This window comes from Neomonachus schauinslandi, chromosome 9 (genome assembly GCF_002201575.2).
Source record: "Neomonachus schauinslandi chromosome 9, ASM220157v2, whole genome shotgun sequence".
Lineage (NCBI taxonomy): Eukaryota > Metazoa > Chordata > Mammalia > Carnivora > Phocidae > Neomonachus > Neomonachus schauinslandi.
In genome coordinates this window covers 72,138,675-72,157,213 of record NC_058411.1, presented here as the reverse complement: position 1 = coordinate 72,157,213, position 18,539 = coordinate 72,138,675, and the positions used below count along the sequence as shown (strand labels likewise).

At 42.0% G+C, this 18,539-nt stretch overlaps 1 protein-coding gene across 1 annotated transcript; it reads right to left on the bottom strand.

The window, feature by feature from the left end:
- Window positions 1–10,620: 10,620 nt before the first annotated feature.
- Window positions 10,621–15,902, bottom strand: LOC110585506. Its single transcript, XM_021695697.1, is given in 5 exon segments — window positions 10,621–11,075; window positions 11,206–11,323; window positions 11,326–11,363; window positions 14,475–14,648; window positions 15,872–15,902. Coding segments are annotated over 5 exon segments (816 nt in total).
- Window positions 15,903–18,539: the final 2,637 nt, after the last annotated feature.

Below are 18,539 nucleotides of genomic sequence, written 5' to 3'. Positions count from 1 at the left end.
ACATAAGCACGAACGCTACCCACTGTGGGGCTTCAAAAGGGCAGCTCGGGCAGAGTGCGTGCAGAAGCTGCAGGTGCCGGTGAATGCCGGGTTCCGCCGCGTAGGTAGCAGTGTCCGCAGTCTGGGAGGCCGTGATGGGCAAAGAACTGCTTTTGATGGAGCTGTTCAGTGTGACTTGTAGCCTTCCGCTGTGTTTCTCTCTTCCATTTGAACGGATTAAAATCAGCCGGACAAAGCCTCGACCCGAGTCTTGTCTGTACCACCGTAAGTTGCTTATAGAAGTTTTATCACTGCCGTTCAGAGTGGCATTTTCACCCTCCTGGATGCTCAGGACCTGATGACACTGGTCCTGCTGGCTCTTCACCCCTGAGCAAAAACAAGCCCAGACACCGAGAGTCAGTCAGTGTATTTTCACTCCTTAGTATTTACATTTCCTTTCCATAATTTTCTGGTACATTTTCAACTTAAAAAGTTTGCCCAAACTCAGTCTTGTGGGCTCTGAACTTATTTGGTCACACTGTGTCTATTACCAAGAGCCCCAACTCACTGGCCCGTTGAAGCCATAGTATCAGCAAAGACATTTCGAGGAGTTTCTCCATTCTTCTTCCTTTTGAGGATCACAGAAGACTCCGCTCTGAGGCCTGAAATGCAGCCAGGATACTCAATTGAAAGAGTTGGCTCTCTCTATGGGGTATATTTATCTGTTCTCTCTGGACGCCAGAGTCTCACCTGGCCAATCAGAAGCAAACCCAATCCTTTGCTTTCTTTTTTTTTTTTTTTTTTTTTTTTTTAAAGATTTTATTTATTTGAGAGAGAGAGATACAGCGAGAGAGGGGACACAAGCAGCGGGAGTGGGAGAGGGAGAAGCAGGCTTCCCGCGGAGCAGGGAGCCCGAGGCAGGGCTCGGATCCCTGGACCCTGGGATCATGACCCCAGCCGAAGGCAGACGCTTAACGACTGAGCCACCCAGGCGCCCCTCCTTTGCTTTCAATACACACAATTTCAAACCTATTGAGTCTGAGGAGAGACACTGCCATCTTGTGGTAGCAACATCATATTGCTGATAGACGGTACTCTGGAAAGGTAAAACGGGCGATTCAGAAACAATTATAAAGCAGGGATGCCCACCTTCCCGCCATGTCTTCACTGTCCTTCCTCTGTGCCTGTGGTCCAATCCTAATCTCTTCTCATAAGGACACCAGTCATCCTGGAGGAGGGCCCAGCCTAACGATCCCATTTTAACTTAATTACCTCTTGAATAACCCTACACCCAATACAGTCACATTTTGAGGTACTGGGGGTTAGGAACATACAGATTTGGGTGGGGAGACAATTCATCTCATAACAATGAGTATCTGATATTTCTGTTTCTATGACAGGAAGCGGTAGGGGACAAGAAGAGAAGCAGCTTGGCAATCAGGCCAGGGAGGTCAAGTTTAGATCTAACCATTCAGTAGCCGTTTATATCATTTATATCTGTATTCTCTTGACTATAAAATGTGGATGATGAGTAATAATAATATTGCTTTTTTAGAGTTTGTAAATGATTGATGAGATAATAAAATGCTATTTAGAGCAGATCCTGACACTTACTAATGACTCAAAAATTGTTGTTAAAAGAAAAGGGATCCTGATGTTGAGCAGTCAAAAGGAATGGCAACATCCCCTAGAGTATTTTCTAAATGGTTTCAAAAACTGACTTTAAGATATTCTGTGTGTAAAATAGAGAGATGGGGATGAGGGGAGGGAAGAAAAATAAGGAAAGCAGGAAAGAAAGGAAGAAGGGGAGAGGTTGTCAGCTGGAAATTGGAGAGGGCTAGGAGGTACTTCTAGAAGGTTTGTGTTGGGTGACTACCACAGCAAACCTGGGTGTCTATCACTATGAGACAAAGAAATAGTATAGCTTTCTGAGGAAGAAACTGATGTTATTTAAGGAGTTTACATTTTAATCTGTCTGCTCTCTGCTACATACTTTTGAAAAAATTTGTGAGGAAATTTTTGACTAGCGGTTAAAAGGTGACCCCAGCTCTAATAAATTAAGGGACTTGTCTACTGCCTCACAAGAATCTAGTTCCCTTACTATTTGTATCTATTTGGCTGTATACACAAAAAGTATATTGAGAAGCAGAAAAAGGAAACCGAGGGGCGCCTGGGTGGCTCAGTCGGTTAAGCATCTGCCTTTGGCTCAGGTCATGATTCCAGGGTCCTGGGATTTTAAGCCTTACAATCGGGTCCCTGCTCAGGGGCGGAGTCTGCTTCTCCCTCTCCCGTTGCCCCTCCCCCCCACTCATGATCTCTCTCTCTCTCTCTCTCTCTCTCTTTCTCAAATAAATAAATAAAATCTTTAAAAAAAAATAAAAGGAAACAGAGACATTGCTGACCTCTGGGGAGAACTGGGAGGTGAGCTAGCTGGGATGAAAGGGAAACTTTTCATTGTAAATGTTAATGGAATACCAGAGCAATAAACGAAAAAGCAGGATCATTAAGGACTCAGACACTTTGAGAATGAAGTTTGGGGTCACTTCACAAGGTAAACAACCCAAATCCAGCAAGGTTATGGCTTCGGGCAGGGGAACAGAAAATGCATAGCGACAGAAGAGAGCTGTGTCAACTGCAGCCCCATGACCAAATCTAGACTCCAGGAATGTAGTAGCTTTCTCGATCTTCTCTTTGTTCTTTATACATGTATGTTCTTCTCTATATGCTGTCATTTTCTTCTTTCTCCCTCCTTCTCACCATTATATATAAAATGTCAAAAATTAACTTTGTGATTTAGTCTGTATATAACAGCATATTCAATGGAATTTCCTCTGAATTTTTAGAAATGATTAATATAGCAAGAAATGTACAGTGACTGTTGGGACTATAGATCTCATTTTGGGGAAAGGGTAAGAACTTCTTTTGTTCAAAGGACGGCTTTAGCTTGCTAGATGGTAACATAGAGTCATTTCATTGTTGTTTAGAAGTTCAAATGTGTGTGCAGAGATGCATATGAAAGATAAGTAACCACAGGGATAAAGTGTGTCAGTTACTGATTTATTGCCTTTCTTTCTAATTGCCAAATCCACCCTTCAGTGCCCCCTTTGTGATATTGGACCCGTTCCATGGGAAGATCTCTCCTTTACCAGCTGGCATGATATCAAGCTATGCCAATAAGAGGAATGTGGAAGGGCACTGCAGGAGGGAGAAACTTCTCTTCTTGGTTCTGGTATGTCTTCACATTTCCTGTTCCTGCAGTTTTGGGCCAGCCTGTGGGACATGCAGTGACATTCACCTGCAGCAAGGTTCAGTGACAGACGCCCATCAGCTTCTTGGCAAGAGTCATGAGTGCCCCGAGCAACTTCAGCAGCACTCCTTTGCTAGCTTTCTATAGACTTTGTTGGAACCCGGGTAAGGGTTTTTCTACTTGCCAGCCTTTTTCTCTGGCACCTCGGCACGCTTCTCCACCATTCCGCAGGCTACTGCCACACACTCCCCAGTGAGATCTGAATCCTCGGAGAGTATGGTATTATAATACGTCACTTACTTGGGAACTCTGGTTTAGTCTTAAGATAAGAGCTTCTCCCTACATATGCTATTTCTACGTTCTTCAGAGTTCTTTTTATTCATTAGTGGCTAACTCTCTATTATCAGTTAATAATTACTTGTATTAAACTTTCCTTGTTCAGATTACTGTGGGGGTTTTTTTCCTCCTGATTGGGTTAGTAGGAGTCCAGGAAGTGCATGACAGGGAAGGCATTATGCAGAGGGGCCAGCGATCCCATGCCATGAAAGAGTACAGTAGTTTTAAGGAACTGTGCTTAGGTATAGGGTGATGAACACATGTGAGGTGGGGGGGGGTGACAGGGGAGTTGGAGAGGTGAGACCCAACCACTGGAGAGTTGCCCTGGGCCAAGAGAAAAAATGTTTTTTTTGCTGTGCTATATAGTTTATTTCAAAAGTACGTTTTCCAGGTACTGCTGGACAGAATAAACACACTTATATCTTTAAAACTAATTAAACAGAGTAGGTAAGGAGAATTTCCTTGGACAAATTTTTGAGATTAACCTATAGCTAACTGACAACCAATGATATTATATCTAAGAGGTAAACTCAGGGTCAATCTCCCGAGAAAGAATGCCCCACCATGGCCATACAGAAAACTTATGAAGAGGGGCAACAGGGTGGCTCAGTCGGTTAAGTGTCAGAGTCTTGGTTTCGGCTCAGGTTATGATCTAATGAGCCTTGAGTTCGAGCCCCATGTTGAGCTCCATACTCAGCGTGGAGTCTGCTTGGTATTCTCTCTCTCTCCCTCTGCTCCTCTCCCAGCTCACGTGCACTCTCTCATTTCTTCTCTATAAAGTAGATAAATCTTTAAAAAAAAAAAAAAGAGCTTATGAGGAAATACTTTCTGTAACTCCTAAAAGGGTTTGTGCTCTGCTTCCCTTATGAAACCAGTTACTGTGTCCCTCAGAGCACAGTAATACGTGGCTGAGTCTTCCTCTTGAGCTGATTGTTTCTTCAGATGGAAAGATGTCTCATCCCTGTTAAGGCTGGCCGTGAAACCTTTGATACTCTCTCCTGAGATGTGTTTCAGGAGTAACTGGAGGCCTTGTTTGGGGTACTGGACATACCAGAAGAGCACAGGACTCCCAGAATATGAGTAGTTACACTTGACCTGCACGAAGTTCCCTTCAAAGACAGAGATGTGGTCCTCAGGCTGGGTCACTGTCTGAGCTCCTGTTCCTCCTGTAACACCAATTTAGCATCAGGGAGAGTCTTGCAGACTGAGAAGAATATTCCTTTCAACTAATCTAAATCAGAAGACCACAGAAAGAGAATAAAAAGGGACTATACTCACTGAGTGTGAATATCGTCCCCAGCATTGAGAGGAGGGTGGCCTTCATGTCAGAGCTGCAGAGGAAACAAGAGGCTCTTTTCTGCAAACAGTTCAGCCACATGGACACTGACAGAGTGGTAAGTGAGTTTACCGGTGTGTAAAGCAAAAGCTCTTCCTCAAAGAGCTGGTTGGTTTCTGGCTTTCTGCCAAGTTCAATTTGTGTAACATCTTCCCCTAGAGGCAAAATCGGATACTGCAGATAATCTTGGTCTTCAAGGAAGCCTTGAAATTCTCAGAATGAAGAGTGTTTTTCCTCCACAGTTAAGAAGACAAAGTGTAATGCTTTACTAATTGAAAAAACATGTTACTATAAAGGTCCAGATAGAGAGATCAATGGGATGGAACTGAAAGTTCAAACATACAAATTACTGATGGAAATTTAGTTATAACAAAAAAGGGGAAAAGATAAGTTAAAAAAATTAAATGTGACTTCATAAATGGAGAGTTACTTAGAAATTAACAAACAAATGTGGACATCTACCTTAATATGTTACAAAATAAATTCCAAGTGAAATAATATTTAATATTTTAAAATAAAATGAAAGATAAGTTATTTTTTAATAAATTTAGGATGGTCGTAGTTTGTTTAAGCATGTCAGTCAGAAAGCATTACAGAAAATATCGATAGATCACATTTCATAGAAATTTAAACTTCTGTACAGGTATGCTAATGAAATGTTTAAACATTACCAGATCAAGTGATTTTCCATCCATCATCATTGATTCTGACCTCCCCTACACCAAGAAGTGGCCCTTTAGAATTTAAGTTCTACAAGTTTTTTTAAATACAGGTCATAAAGAAAGAACCAACCATTCGGCTTAGAAAGAAGGCAATTCTAGATAGAAGATAGATAGAAAATGTCCTTCCCTGTGCTTTGCCAAGGAGCCTCTGTGGTGACCAGCCAGGTTATGCCAAGAGAGCTCAAGTGAGGAATCCTATGTGGAGTCACATATAAATCTGGGTTCAGGTATCAGGGAACTCGAGGATGGAGAGCAGAAAACTATGGATCATTGAGAGGGCTTGGCCTGCAGAGATCACTGGACCTTTAAGAAGGGACCTATTCTTTTGCGAAAGCCTCTCCTCTAGCCCCCAAGTAGCCGAAAAGGAAGTAACAAGTAGGCTGAATCCCATCTGTCCTTAATGAAGAGTTTAAGGAGATCAGAGAGCGAGAAGCTTTCCTTCTAGTTTTTCAGCAGGGTACTGACATTGTTGCTTTATCAGTGCTCTGTCAACAGCTACCCTGCTGGCCAGGGGCACAGAAACATCTAGGTTCTTCATTCTCATAGAATCGCCTCCACATAGACTGCCCCCAGTAATCAGACATGTCAGGAGGGGAGCAAAGAAAGGGAAAAGAAACTTCAGAGAGAAATAAAGGCCTCATCTGGGTCAAGTATAGCCTGAAAAAATGATGAGGGTCAGTGACCCAATTTCCTTAGCCAAAAATCAGGACACATACTCTGAAAAGTGATTGAGAATTCACTTATAAGAAAGCCGTGTCAAAGAAAGAATACATCATTGAATGCATTGTTAATTTATTCATTCCCTTAAAGGAGTCAATATAATTAAATGAAATTAAAGAATTCTGTAAATCTCAGACTTATGGTCATCATGAACGAATACAATGTCTCCAACAAGACTTTGATTGATGGAAGGAAATAGAACGTGTATATGATGGTCACCCTGACCTCATTTCTTTTTTTTTTTTTTTTAGGATTTTATTCATTTATTCGACAGAGAGAGACACAGCGAGAGAGGGAACACAAGCAGGGGGAGTGGGAGAGGGAGAAGCAGGCTTCCCGCCGAGCAGGGAGCCCGATGTGGGATTCGATCCCAGGACCCCGGGTCCATGACCTGAGCTGAAGGCAGACGCTTAACGACTGAGCCACCCAGGCACCCCCTGACCTCATTTCTATCTCCCTTCCTCTCTTGTCCAACATTTCCCCCGTATACCTTGCAGGTGTACTTGGCTGATTCTGTTCTGTGACTATGAAGTATAGGTCACATATTGAAATTCAAGTAACTATGCCCTATTTCTTTCTCTCCAATCTCTCTTCTCTTTATTCTCTTTTCTCCTCTCTCTATAAATATGCCCATTATTTTTCTCCCATTTCATCTTCTCACCTCCTTTTTTCCCTGTTTTTCTAATCTCAGAAGAGGTATAACAGAAGGTAGAAATTATTGGAATAATTTTGAAGTGAGAGTAAAGGCTCGTATTTTTTTAAAGATTTTATTTATTTATTTGACAGAGAGAGAGAGAGAGAGATCACAAGTAGGAAGACAGGCAGGCAGAGGGAGAAGCAGGCTCCCTGCTGAGTACGGAGCCCGATGTGGGGCTCGATCCTAGGACCCTGGGATCATGACCTGAGCTGAAGGCAGATGTTTAATCATCTGAGCCACCCAGCCATCCCCAAAGTTCACTTTTATAGGTCTTGGACCTAGTTCCATATTAGGACAGTTCTACCCCCTACTTTTTTTGAATGATAGCATCCCACTGCATGAATGGACAACCATATTTTGCCACGGCAAACAATGCTGCGAAGAATTTTTTTTTTAAGATTTTATTTATTTATTCATGAGAGACAGAGAGAGAGAGAGAGAGAAGCAGAGGGAGAAGCAGGCTCCCCGGAAAGCGGGGAGCCCGATGCGGGGCTCGATCCCAGGACCCTGGGATCATGATCTGAGCCGAAGGCAGACGCTTAACGACTGAGCCACCCAGGCAAAAGGCTCATATTTCATAATTTTTAGTCATAAACACCAAAACGGTAAATTATTAATGTAAATGTTCTCTCCTGGAGCTTCCACCTTTCCCTTTGCTCTAGATGATGCTCAATTCTGCTTCGAGTCCTCTCTGTCACACCCATCAGAACAGCAGACCGTCTTCACAGATGAATATATGGCGATCTCCCTGTCCTGACAGGGTATGACTAGTCCAGATGCTCTCCTAACTGCCGCTAGCCCTCATTCAAATTTTCACTAACTTTCAACAATCTCAGAACTAGAGGAAAAAGGTTGCTCATTTAGAGTAATGCCTAGAGTGCCCTCTATTGGTCGAAAACCAGGCTGGGTTTTGTTTTTTGTTGTTTTTTGTTGTTTTTTTTAAGTAAACTGGTTTCTTTGTCAAAATGCCATTTAATAAAGGTTACTATCTTTTTTTTTAAAGATTTTTATTTCTTTATTTGACAGAGAGAAAGAGCACAAGCAGGGGGAGTGGCAGGCAAAGGCAGAGAGAGAAGCAGGCTTCCCGCTGAGCAGGGAGCCCGATGTGGGGCTGGATCCCAGGACTCTGGGATCATGACCTGAGCCAAAGGCAGTCGCTTAACCAACTGAGCCACCCAGGCGCCCTAAAGGTTACTATCTTAAAATATTTTGTCAAATTGCACCTTCAGGGTTGCATGTAATTTTTCTAATCTATTTAAAAATAAGTCCACAGCAATTTATTGAAGGTCTTCTTAAACTAGATCTTGTGCTGGTCTTAAGAAATCAATGGAATATTATGCAGCCATCAAAAGGAATGAGATCTTGCCATTTGCAATGACGTGGATGGAACTGGAGGGTATTATGTTGAGCGAAATAAGTCAAACAGAGAAAGACATGTATCATATGATCTCACTGATATGAGGAATTCTTAATCGCAGGAAACAAACTGAGGGTTGCTGGAGTGGGGGGTGGGGTGGGAGGGATGGGGTGACTGGGTGATAGACACTGGGTAGGGTATGTGCTCTGGTAAGCGCTGTGAATTGTGCAAGACTGTTGAATCTCAGATCTGTACCTCTGAAACAAATGGTGCAATATATGTTAAGAAAAAAAAAAGAAGAAGAAGAAGGTAGCGGGAGGGGAAGAATGAAGCGGGGGAAATCGGAGGGGTAGACGAACCATGAGAGACGATGGACTCTGAAAAACAAACTGAGGGTTCTAGAGGGAGGGGGGTGGGAGGATGGGTTAGCCTGGTGGTGGGTATTGAGGAGGGCACATTCTGCATGGAGCACTGGGTGTTATGCACAAACAATGAATCATGGAACACTACATCTAAAACTAATGATGTAATGTATGGGGATTAACATAAGAATCAAAAATAAATAAATAAATAAGTAAATAAATTTAAAAAAAAGAAAAATTGAGAAAAAAAGAAGTATTAAATATAAAGCTTTTCCTGTCTCCCATGGTCTTTCTCCCACTTCTCCTCATGTTTATAATTCGCTATTTAATATTGTTCTATGAAGAAAAAATTAAAATTTTAAATTATAAGCATAAAAAAAAAGAAATCAAAAACTGAATGAAACATTGTCACTACTCTTAAGACACTGAGGTACAGCAGGAAAGACAAACATGTAAGTGTGTGTGTATTCACATCCCAAATAGCATCCCAGAAAAGTACAAAATGAATCCAGAAATAAGCAGACATTTCTTAGAGGACAGTTAGACAAAGATTTAATAAGAACGTGATCATTTTGTCCTTTTCCCAAAAAAGATAGAAAGGAATGTTATCAATAGATTAAGTAGAAATATTATTTGGGGAGTGTACTAGAGATGTTTCCCAGATGAAAATAAAAGAGGGCGAGATAGGGGTGCCTGGCTGGTTTGGTTGGTGGAGCATGTGACTCATAATCTCTGGGTTGTAACTTTGAGCCCCATGTTGGGTGTGGAGGTTACTTAAAAATAATCTTTGAAAAAAAGAGGAGATGAACAGAGATGTAGAAAGAATTTGGGGGACATGAAGTATAATTGCTTACTTTATTGCTAATTTCAAAATTAATTTCTGCTCTGTGAGGTTTAATTTCTGTGTGTATAAACTTTTATAACATTTTGGGGGCAATTTTTTTAATCACATAAATCACAAATAATAATTTAGAGTCATAATCATGTATATAAAGTGTCTTAAACATGTGAGCTCTTTGATACAGTTGTTTCAGAGGAAATAAAAATATTCCCTGGTTTTGGATATCCCTATTAGAATTAACGTAATCTTTGATACCGTGAACTTTGGTCGTGGAGATCGATTTTCCTATGAACTTTGTTAATGTGTTTTGAAAGATTAGAAATCTTTGTTGAGTATGCGATTTTATATTACATCATGAATTAGTGTGACTTCTTACAAAATACCTAAGAGTTTTTCAGCAGATATTATATTTGATACCTTTGTATGGGTTAGGAGCCTCAAATTTTTAATTTGGAAATCACTGGGATAACCATTTCAAAAAACAATTATGATTGGGTGGCTTTTAGATTCTCAATAGTGCTTTAAGAATCATGTAAAATAAGTTCACTGGTTTTGTGTTACACAAGATTGGAAATCTAGATATCGTGATGTCTATTTTGCTTTAAAATATGTTAGTGTCACACAGTTGGATATTATGTATGTGCTAGAAGTTAAGCTTCAAATCTAGGTGGAGACTCTATATTGAACTGATTTAAGAATCTATGCTGTACACGTTGCCTTCGTTGAGAATGTACGTGGCACAACTTGTCAGCTAACATTAGAACCAAGTACTTCAGTTTTCCACGTGTAGATCAACACCTGGGGCAGTGCTAATTACCTTAATGAATGCTAGAAATTTTTTTTTAAAATAAAAATGCTCTTGCCTTTTTCATTTCAGAGCTCTGACACTTAATGATATACTCAGAGTGGGAGTGGGGCGGGGAATTGGTGGGGTGCCTCTCTCCTGGAGAAACTCATCAGAAGACCTCCATCTGGAACAATGTCTATCTGAATGTAGCACAGCATTGCTGTTGAAGCAACTCTTCAGGAGGTAAGTGTTCCCCAGGGCCCAGCCTGTCCTGCCCTATTTTCCTTCACCGTAAAGGAGATCTTGGAAAACTCTCTCTTGAGTTCTTGAGTCACAGGAAGTCCCAGTGTCTCAGGAGGTTTGTGTTTAGCTCCCCCTGCAGTCCCAGGCACTGTGTCACTCACAGCGCAGAAGTACACAGCTGAGTCGTTCCAATGGGCTGAGGGTTTCTTCAGGTGGAAAGAGGTTTCACTGTCCTTAAATTCAGCCTCGAAACCTTTGATACCTTGAACCTTGGTGTTCCCTGATACATACTGGAGGAGAAGCTGGAGGCCTTGGTTGGGGTGCTGCACGTACCAGTAGAGATAAGGAGCTCCACTATAAGAATAGTTGCATCTCAGCTCCAGAAAAGCTTCTTCAGAAACAGTGACGTGGGCATCAGGCTGGGTCACCGACTGGGCTCCAGTTCCTCCTGAAACATCAATCCTGAGTCAGTGAGTCCAAGACAGACTTACCTATTAAGAGAAGGTGTCTTTATTCTGCATCCGATTAGAACGCCGTCACTTTTGTTTAGGAAGGAAAGGAAAGGGAGTGTTACTCACTTGGGGCAAAAATCCCCTCAAGCACTGAGATGAGCAGCAGGAGCATGGCTGAGCAGTGGAGACAGTGTGGGCTGCTGAGGAGATGGGACAGTAGCCAAGGTCGCTGAGCCTTCAGAGCTACAGGAAGAGTGGGGAGGTTGGGCTGGACAAGTCCCGTGCTTTGACGAGTTTCAGACTGTGAGAAGGAGTCTTCCTCTTCGGGCCTCTTCTTGTCACAGTTTCCTCTCCTCACAGATGTCAGCACTGCAGGGAGGAGGGGCTGAGTGTCTGGTGATGACCTGCAACCAGAACAAACGTTTCATCTGTGCAGCATCACCCTCTGCCTCCAGAGGCAGGGCCAAAGATCTAAGAGAGCGAGCTGTCTTCTGTTCTCATTTCAGAGAGGTGATCATCAGAACTTCAACAGAAAGTGTTTCTGCCTCCCTGAATCTGTGGTGATGTCACCTTCTGTAGTACATGGCATTAATCCTAAAATAAGGGAGAAATGGGAGCTTTGTAAAAATAGAAGAGTAATTTACTTCACTGAGAAATTAGTCACAGAAGACAATATTCTAGACTTTGGTGTACCACTGAGAGGCTCTGTATTACCTTTTAAAGCCATTCATCAGGCAGAATGACTAAAATCAATTGCCTCAGCTGAGCTGAGCTTCGTATGGCCTTGTGCTGCTGAATGACACTTAAAATTAGCCTGGAAGATGTGACATTATCTAATCAGTGCAAACTTACTAAGGCAATAATTTTTTTTGTCAGGCAGAAAGTCTGAAGAAGATTCCTTGGTTTCAGGTGAACACGTCTGATGTGTGTTTAGGCTATGGGAGAGTAACTTGGGCACCCCATGTTTAAGGAGAGAAAGGGAGAGTCCTGATCTAATTGTCGATGGTCAGAACAGACTGATATATTTTGGCAAATGATGGGGACCTCACGCTAAAAAGAACATTGACAGAGGAGCATTTGCAGAAAAGTGAGCAGAATTATAATTGTAAGGAAAATATGACCTATAAATAAGTGATTCTAGAAGGAATTAAGGAAAGAGAAAAAATAGTGAAACGATATGAACTCAAGGCTGGACGGAGTGCAGCCAGCGTAACGGAAATGAGAGGAACTTCCAGGGGCAGGTGTAGAAGCCATGGAAGTGGATCGTCAGGGACACTCAGTGTAGTGAAGCAACACAGTCTACGCAGCAGGCACAGGGCCTACTGTGCAGACTACAGAGTCTGCTCTGTGCTCTAAGAGTAAGATGGAACTCTGACAGGAGAAGACTTCCCTCCTTGGCTTATTTTAGAGACCACTGAAACCTTAAAATTGAAATAACTAAAGAGAGAAATCTCAGGTGAAATGAGAATCTGGTCAACAGGAGTCCTTTTCAGAAGGACAGAACAACTCAATCCTTTCTGCATCCTTTGTTGACTTGCACCAGCCTGAATCAGTTCTCCCTCTGGCTTCTGATTTATTTCTTGACCCTGCCTATAGATTTCTTTCACACATGGAACCAAATCCCACAGCCAGTTTGAAATTTTAAATGTACCGGGATATGTTTCTGATTCAAAATATCTGACTAAGTGTATGTACTCGCCTCCTTTCTCCCCAAAATTGCCACTGAAATAAAATTTGGAAGCATAAACGGGATGAACTTAAATCCATAATGGGAAAATAATAAAAATATAAAAGATATCAACAATCCCGTAAGAGGGAAAGTAGATGTGAGCACAGTGATGAGTGAGAGAGGGGAAAAGCATAGCCCAGAATGAAGCATGAGAAGATGTCAGTAGAAATGTGAGTGAAGAAAATTTACTTCTTAGGACCCTGAAGAGATTCTGGGCTGAGAAAGAGTATGATGGAGGGCAGGAGGGACAGAACACAGGGGACAAATTGAAGGTCCATGTGTGGATTAGCTATGCTAGTCTCCCTCCGTATGCTCCATCCAGCTACTGTACTAACATGTGAAAAGCATAGTAAAATATAGAGAGAATCTCATTTATTCCAGAAATCAATCCTGAAATATATATGATAGAAATATACAGAATATGGGCTGGGGGAGCCTGGGTGGCTCAGTTGGTTAAGTGTCCGACTTTTGATTTCAGTTCAGGTCATGATTGCAGGGTCATGAGATCGAGCCCCAGGTCAGGCTTCCAGCTCAGTGAGGAGTCTGCTTGCAATTCTTTCTCTCCCTCTTCTTATGCCCCTCCCCCCTCTTGTACATACTCAATAAATAAATAAATAAATAAATAAAATCTTTTTTAAAAAAGAGAAATATATATAATATGGGCCTAAGATCAAATGGCCCATCCATAACATAAAAGACATTCAAACTGGCACCACAGACCAAATTCTTTCCAGTGCACCATGACACCAGAAGACACACAACACAAATAGAACTAGAATTCAAGTGTCTTGATCCACCACAACTTCCTGCTCTTTCTCACTGCCTTTCAGATCTGTCTTCCATGATTCAGAAATATTTGTGAAGAGTCTTCAGTCCACAGATTGAGAATTTGAAGCAAGTCCCGACTGGGTTGCATCCTTTTAATCAGTGACTATGGGAACAAAATTGAACAGAAATCTTAACTCCCCATTTCCAGGTTTTCCCACTCTTTGGTCTACATAAACAATGTCTGTCTAACAGCCCACATCTTCAACTTTACAATAAATGTGACTTTTACATTTTCCCCCTGTAATTGTAACATCCATTACAAGGCCTTATTTCTATCAGGCCACAAACACTCTTCCTGGACTTGGACGTAAGTTGTGGGGCAATTCCAAAGTGCCAAGGAGTCAGGGGAGGGGGGCCTTCATATAAACTTTGGTGTTATCAACTTCCCTCACCAATATTTTCTAAGACATCTTCAATACCATATGGTTTTGATAATTGATCCAATCAGGTCTTTAATCACCATAACAAAGCTCCTCTGTGTCTGGAATTCTTTTAGGCACTTATTTGGAGATTCTTCTCAGGAAATCTGAAGTCATTCTGTGCTCCCATGCTCTGCCTGTGGGTATAAGGCATTCTATGGCTATGGGTAGTGCTCTTAATTCCCGTGTGCATCTAGGGAGCAAACAGAATTTCTCTACCCTGAAGCCTAGGCTCTATATCGGGCATTGCTGGGGCCCTAGTGGGTTTGGGTACAGACAGCAGGTGCCAGGAGAGAACTGTGTGCTCACTGCACAGAGGTAGGTGGCTGAGTCGCTGGACTGGGAGTCTCTGATGAGCAGGGAGACATACTGTTTTGCTGCATCAACCTGCCCCCAAAATCTTCCTTCCTTTTTGTCACCTTTGGAGTACATGTACATCAGCAGCTCGGGACCCTTCCCGGAATACTGTCTGTACCACATGAAGTACTGGGAAGCACTGTCACTATAATTGCAGTTGAGAGAGGCAGTGGCTCCCTCCAGAACGCTCAGAGATCCAGGACTCTGCTCCACTCCCTTCTGTTGACTCCTCATCCCTGTGCAAAAAGACAGTGGTCAGTCAAAGGATATTCATTGGGTAGTGAATCCTTACTCCCCAGAGTTTAAGTGAATTTTCATAGGCCTCCTACCCCAACCCTCCCTTAGTGGGGGAAAAATATTCATGTTTCTACCCACAGGTCCAGAATAGATGAAAACTCCAAATATTGTACTTTATATTCCCAGAGAGATTCCCAAAACTCACAGGTTAACTGAAGCCACAGGATCACCAGTAAAACTCTTGAGGACTTCATCATTCTTTCCTTCCCTGCTTCACTGTGGATTCAGATTTTAAGCCCTAAAAAAAAATGAGTCTAGTTCAGACATTTCAAATTCTTCTGCTTTCCTACCAATTAGGAAAAAACAGACTTTTTCACCACCCCTGCTACACCACCAAGCCCCTCCTCTTGTCTTCTTCTCTCTCTCTCTCTCTCTCTCTCTCTCTCTCACACCCACACACACACACACACTTGAGAGCTTTCTTCACTCCCTGAGAAAACATTGCCATCTTGTGGACTCATGATAGTGATCAAAGAAATGTTCAAAATGTAGACCCTTATTATATGAACTGATAGCAGTAAAAATCTGCCACTTCAGTAAAATTAAAAATTTAAGAAGCAGATGGTCCAAGTCAATGTGTGTGGAGAGAGGGAGATGTGTATGTGTTTTACATTAAGTGGCAATGCTTGTCCGAGCAAAAGCAATTATAGAAAACAGCCACTTTCCTGCACTGAAAAAGCAGTCATAGAGTATTCTATTTTAGAAGCCCTTTTGAATTTTGAAGTTCTTGCAATTCAAGGAGCATTTCATATTGTGTAACTCTTCTCCACATCAGGCCAGACACTTCCTATCTCATTCCCTCACTTCCAATTTTTAAAGGAATTTATTCTAACTCAAAAGAATCCTTTCAAGACAGGTGGCTTAAAATCTGACCAAATAAACATATTTCCAGCCCAAAACTTGGGCAATATTTTTTTTAGCAAGGCCAAGGTCTATAGGAACTTGGGATTCTTCATACCATTTTGCACCAATGATACATCTGTGTCAAAATAGTGCTTACTAGAGCTATTATTATTATTATTATTATTATTATAAAGATGGACCTGACTTCAATATCTAGACTATAAATAAAACCTAGTGTACCTATTCATTTGCCTAACTCCTCTTATTTCCTTTGCTTGCATAACGCCCCAGTATTTAGAGATTCATTTCCAAAAGTTACAGATCTGGTCTTGCACTCTCTGCATCTCCATCCTACCCTAGACAGCAAACCAGATTCATCAGAGGGCAATGTATGCCAGAAGCTTCCCTGGGACTACAGAGAAACAAGCACAGACAACAGCTGTCCTTCCGATTCCACAACCTGCCTCGTGTCCTCGCAGAAGCTGGTGGCTACGGATCAGCTGTGGTGCGGCCCTCTTCTGTTCAGGAGCCAGGTAATCAGTCTCCAGACAAGAGGGACCAGTAAGGCCCTTCCCTTTCCCACTGAAAACTGTGTCAGAAACAGAATGAGGGAAAAGATGCTAATATTGGAATCCCTTTTTCTTTTTTTTTTAAAGATTTTATTTATTTATTTGACAGAGAGAATGAGACAGAGAGCACATGAGAGGGGGGAGGGTCAGAGGGAGAAGCAGACTCCCTGCCGAGCAGGGAGCCCGATGCGGGACTCGATCCAGGGACTCCAGGATCATGACCTGAGCCGAAGGCAGTCGCCCAACCAACTGAGCCACCCAGGCGCCCGGAATCCCTTTTTCTAAGAGTACATTCCATTTGACAGAAACCACGTAGCCGTTTGTCAGTAAAGGTAAAAACCAAAGGAGATGGGACAGCCACAGAAGATGGCAACCACCACGGTCTTAGGAAATTTATGAACACCAAATACAAAGCTTTAAAAATAGAATGTGGACCTGAAGCACAGTCTTTATATGAAGCACCCCACCTTTTTTAAGATTTGTCACAAAAATTAATATAAATGGCTAATAGACCTAATGCTGTGGTGGATGCAAAGCCATATCCATGCTGGCAAAGTGACAGAATTCACATAGCATCAACGCTGTCCTGCCTGCAGAAGCTTCCATGCCTAATGCTGCCTAAAGAATATATGCAACTGCTTCCGATGATGGAAGGACAGTACTGAGGCAATCAATCAAAAAGAAAATCCGCAGTCCCCTCTCTCATTTGATTTAAGTGGTCTTCATTTTCTACACTAGTACATTTTTTTAGCTATGTCTTGTTAACCTCAAAGTACTGCAGAGCAGGCTCCCATTCAAAGGGAATTTATCTCATGATATTGCAGATGTTAGTAATTTTGTGTCCATTTGAGCTCACATATTTCAAACATGCTTCAGGTCCACGTTCTGGGTACTGATGACATGGCTGAGCCAGACATTGTTTTTATCTCCTCTTTTTTCCTGTAGGATGTAAAAATCAAGTGCATAAACAATACAGTGATGTTAATGAACACATGGTGGGTAAAGACGTGTATGTTTTCATGTATATAAAAATCTCCAATTTTGTGGTAGTGGAGAAAGAGCAACAACCCTGGCACCCGGGAAAGGAAAACCTTAGACCCTGAGAGGCAAGGAAGGGTGAGGGATGAGTGCTGTCTTTGTGCGCTAGCGCAGAGTGTCCAACACTGTTGCCCAGCAAAACAACCATATGGTCTGCTGGGGCCAAGCAACAGCTGCGGTTGGCAATTTGACTTCCTCTGGTTTGTCATCCTCTTCCACATTCTATGAAAACAGAAAAACTGATATGAATATGGCCTGTCCTGAACTATTCTGCTGTGCCTGCCACCATCAATGGAGGCTTCCCAACGTGGATTCCCATCCCCATATGTACACAAATATATCAGCACAGCCTTTTTTCAGTCGACTGGTACCAATGTATATGCTTCTGACGTCCAAGCAGTCTTGAGTTATGCCTCATGAATTGCTATAGAGTTTGCAAATACTCAGTAACAATGCTCATACAGCTTAACCAAAGTGATGTAACGCTGACTCTAGTCAAGTTTAACAATAAATTCCAAACTGGATCAACTTGTGCCCCTTTGGGTTATACGTTTATGTCTGGGGAGAAAAGGGGCCACAAAACATCCTTTTATCGGGAATGTGGTTGCTACTTGGTCTTTTTTTTTTTTGACAATTAAACCAAAGATCAGTGTGTCAGTCTAAACTCCTTCGCATGGATCATAATGGATATTACCCTATATCCTAGCTGTCTGTATTCTGGGACTTATTCACAGTTGACTGAATCTGGGATCCTAGGAGGCATGGTTGAGGTTAATGCTGCAAATTGGTGTCATCCTGCTGCTTAGAGTTCTGCAGCTTTAATTAATTGCTGTTTAAGATAAATTGAATGGATTTAGTCTTGGTCTCTGTCAGTCCAATTAATCAGAATGGCTGATGGACTGACATATTCATGAAACATTTCTAGAAACTCACAGTGTAAGACCTGTGAAGTGGATATTGTTGAAAGACAATCCACTATGAATCTTTCATACTTCTACACATCTTGCTGGGTGTGCTAGTAATGTAAGGCCATGACCACTCAACCTGAAACATTTTTTAGGGTTGTGCTTGCAGCAAGCAACCTTGAGCAATGAGGTAATGTCTTCTTGGAGACAAAGAGCAAGCTTGCTTGCTGCTTGCTAAAAAACAGTAAATTCCCCAAGCTCAGTGTTCCTTAGCTATGATACAATCCCACTGCATGCATAGCATCCCTGTGCACCCATTATATCACCTATGAGAATTCTAAGAGCAAATGCAACTGAAGCAAATATGCTAATGTTCTTTCTTTGCAAAGATAAAATGCTTGGTCTCTGACCTAGGAGTCCTGTGTCGTCAATAACAGCATCAAAGAAACAATAAAAAGCTAATAAGCTTGTAAGA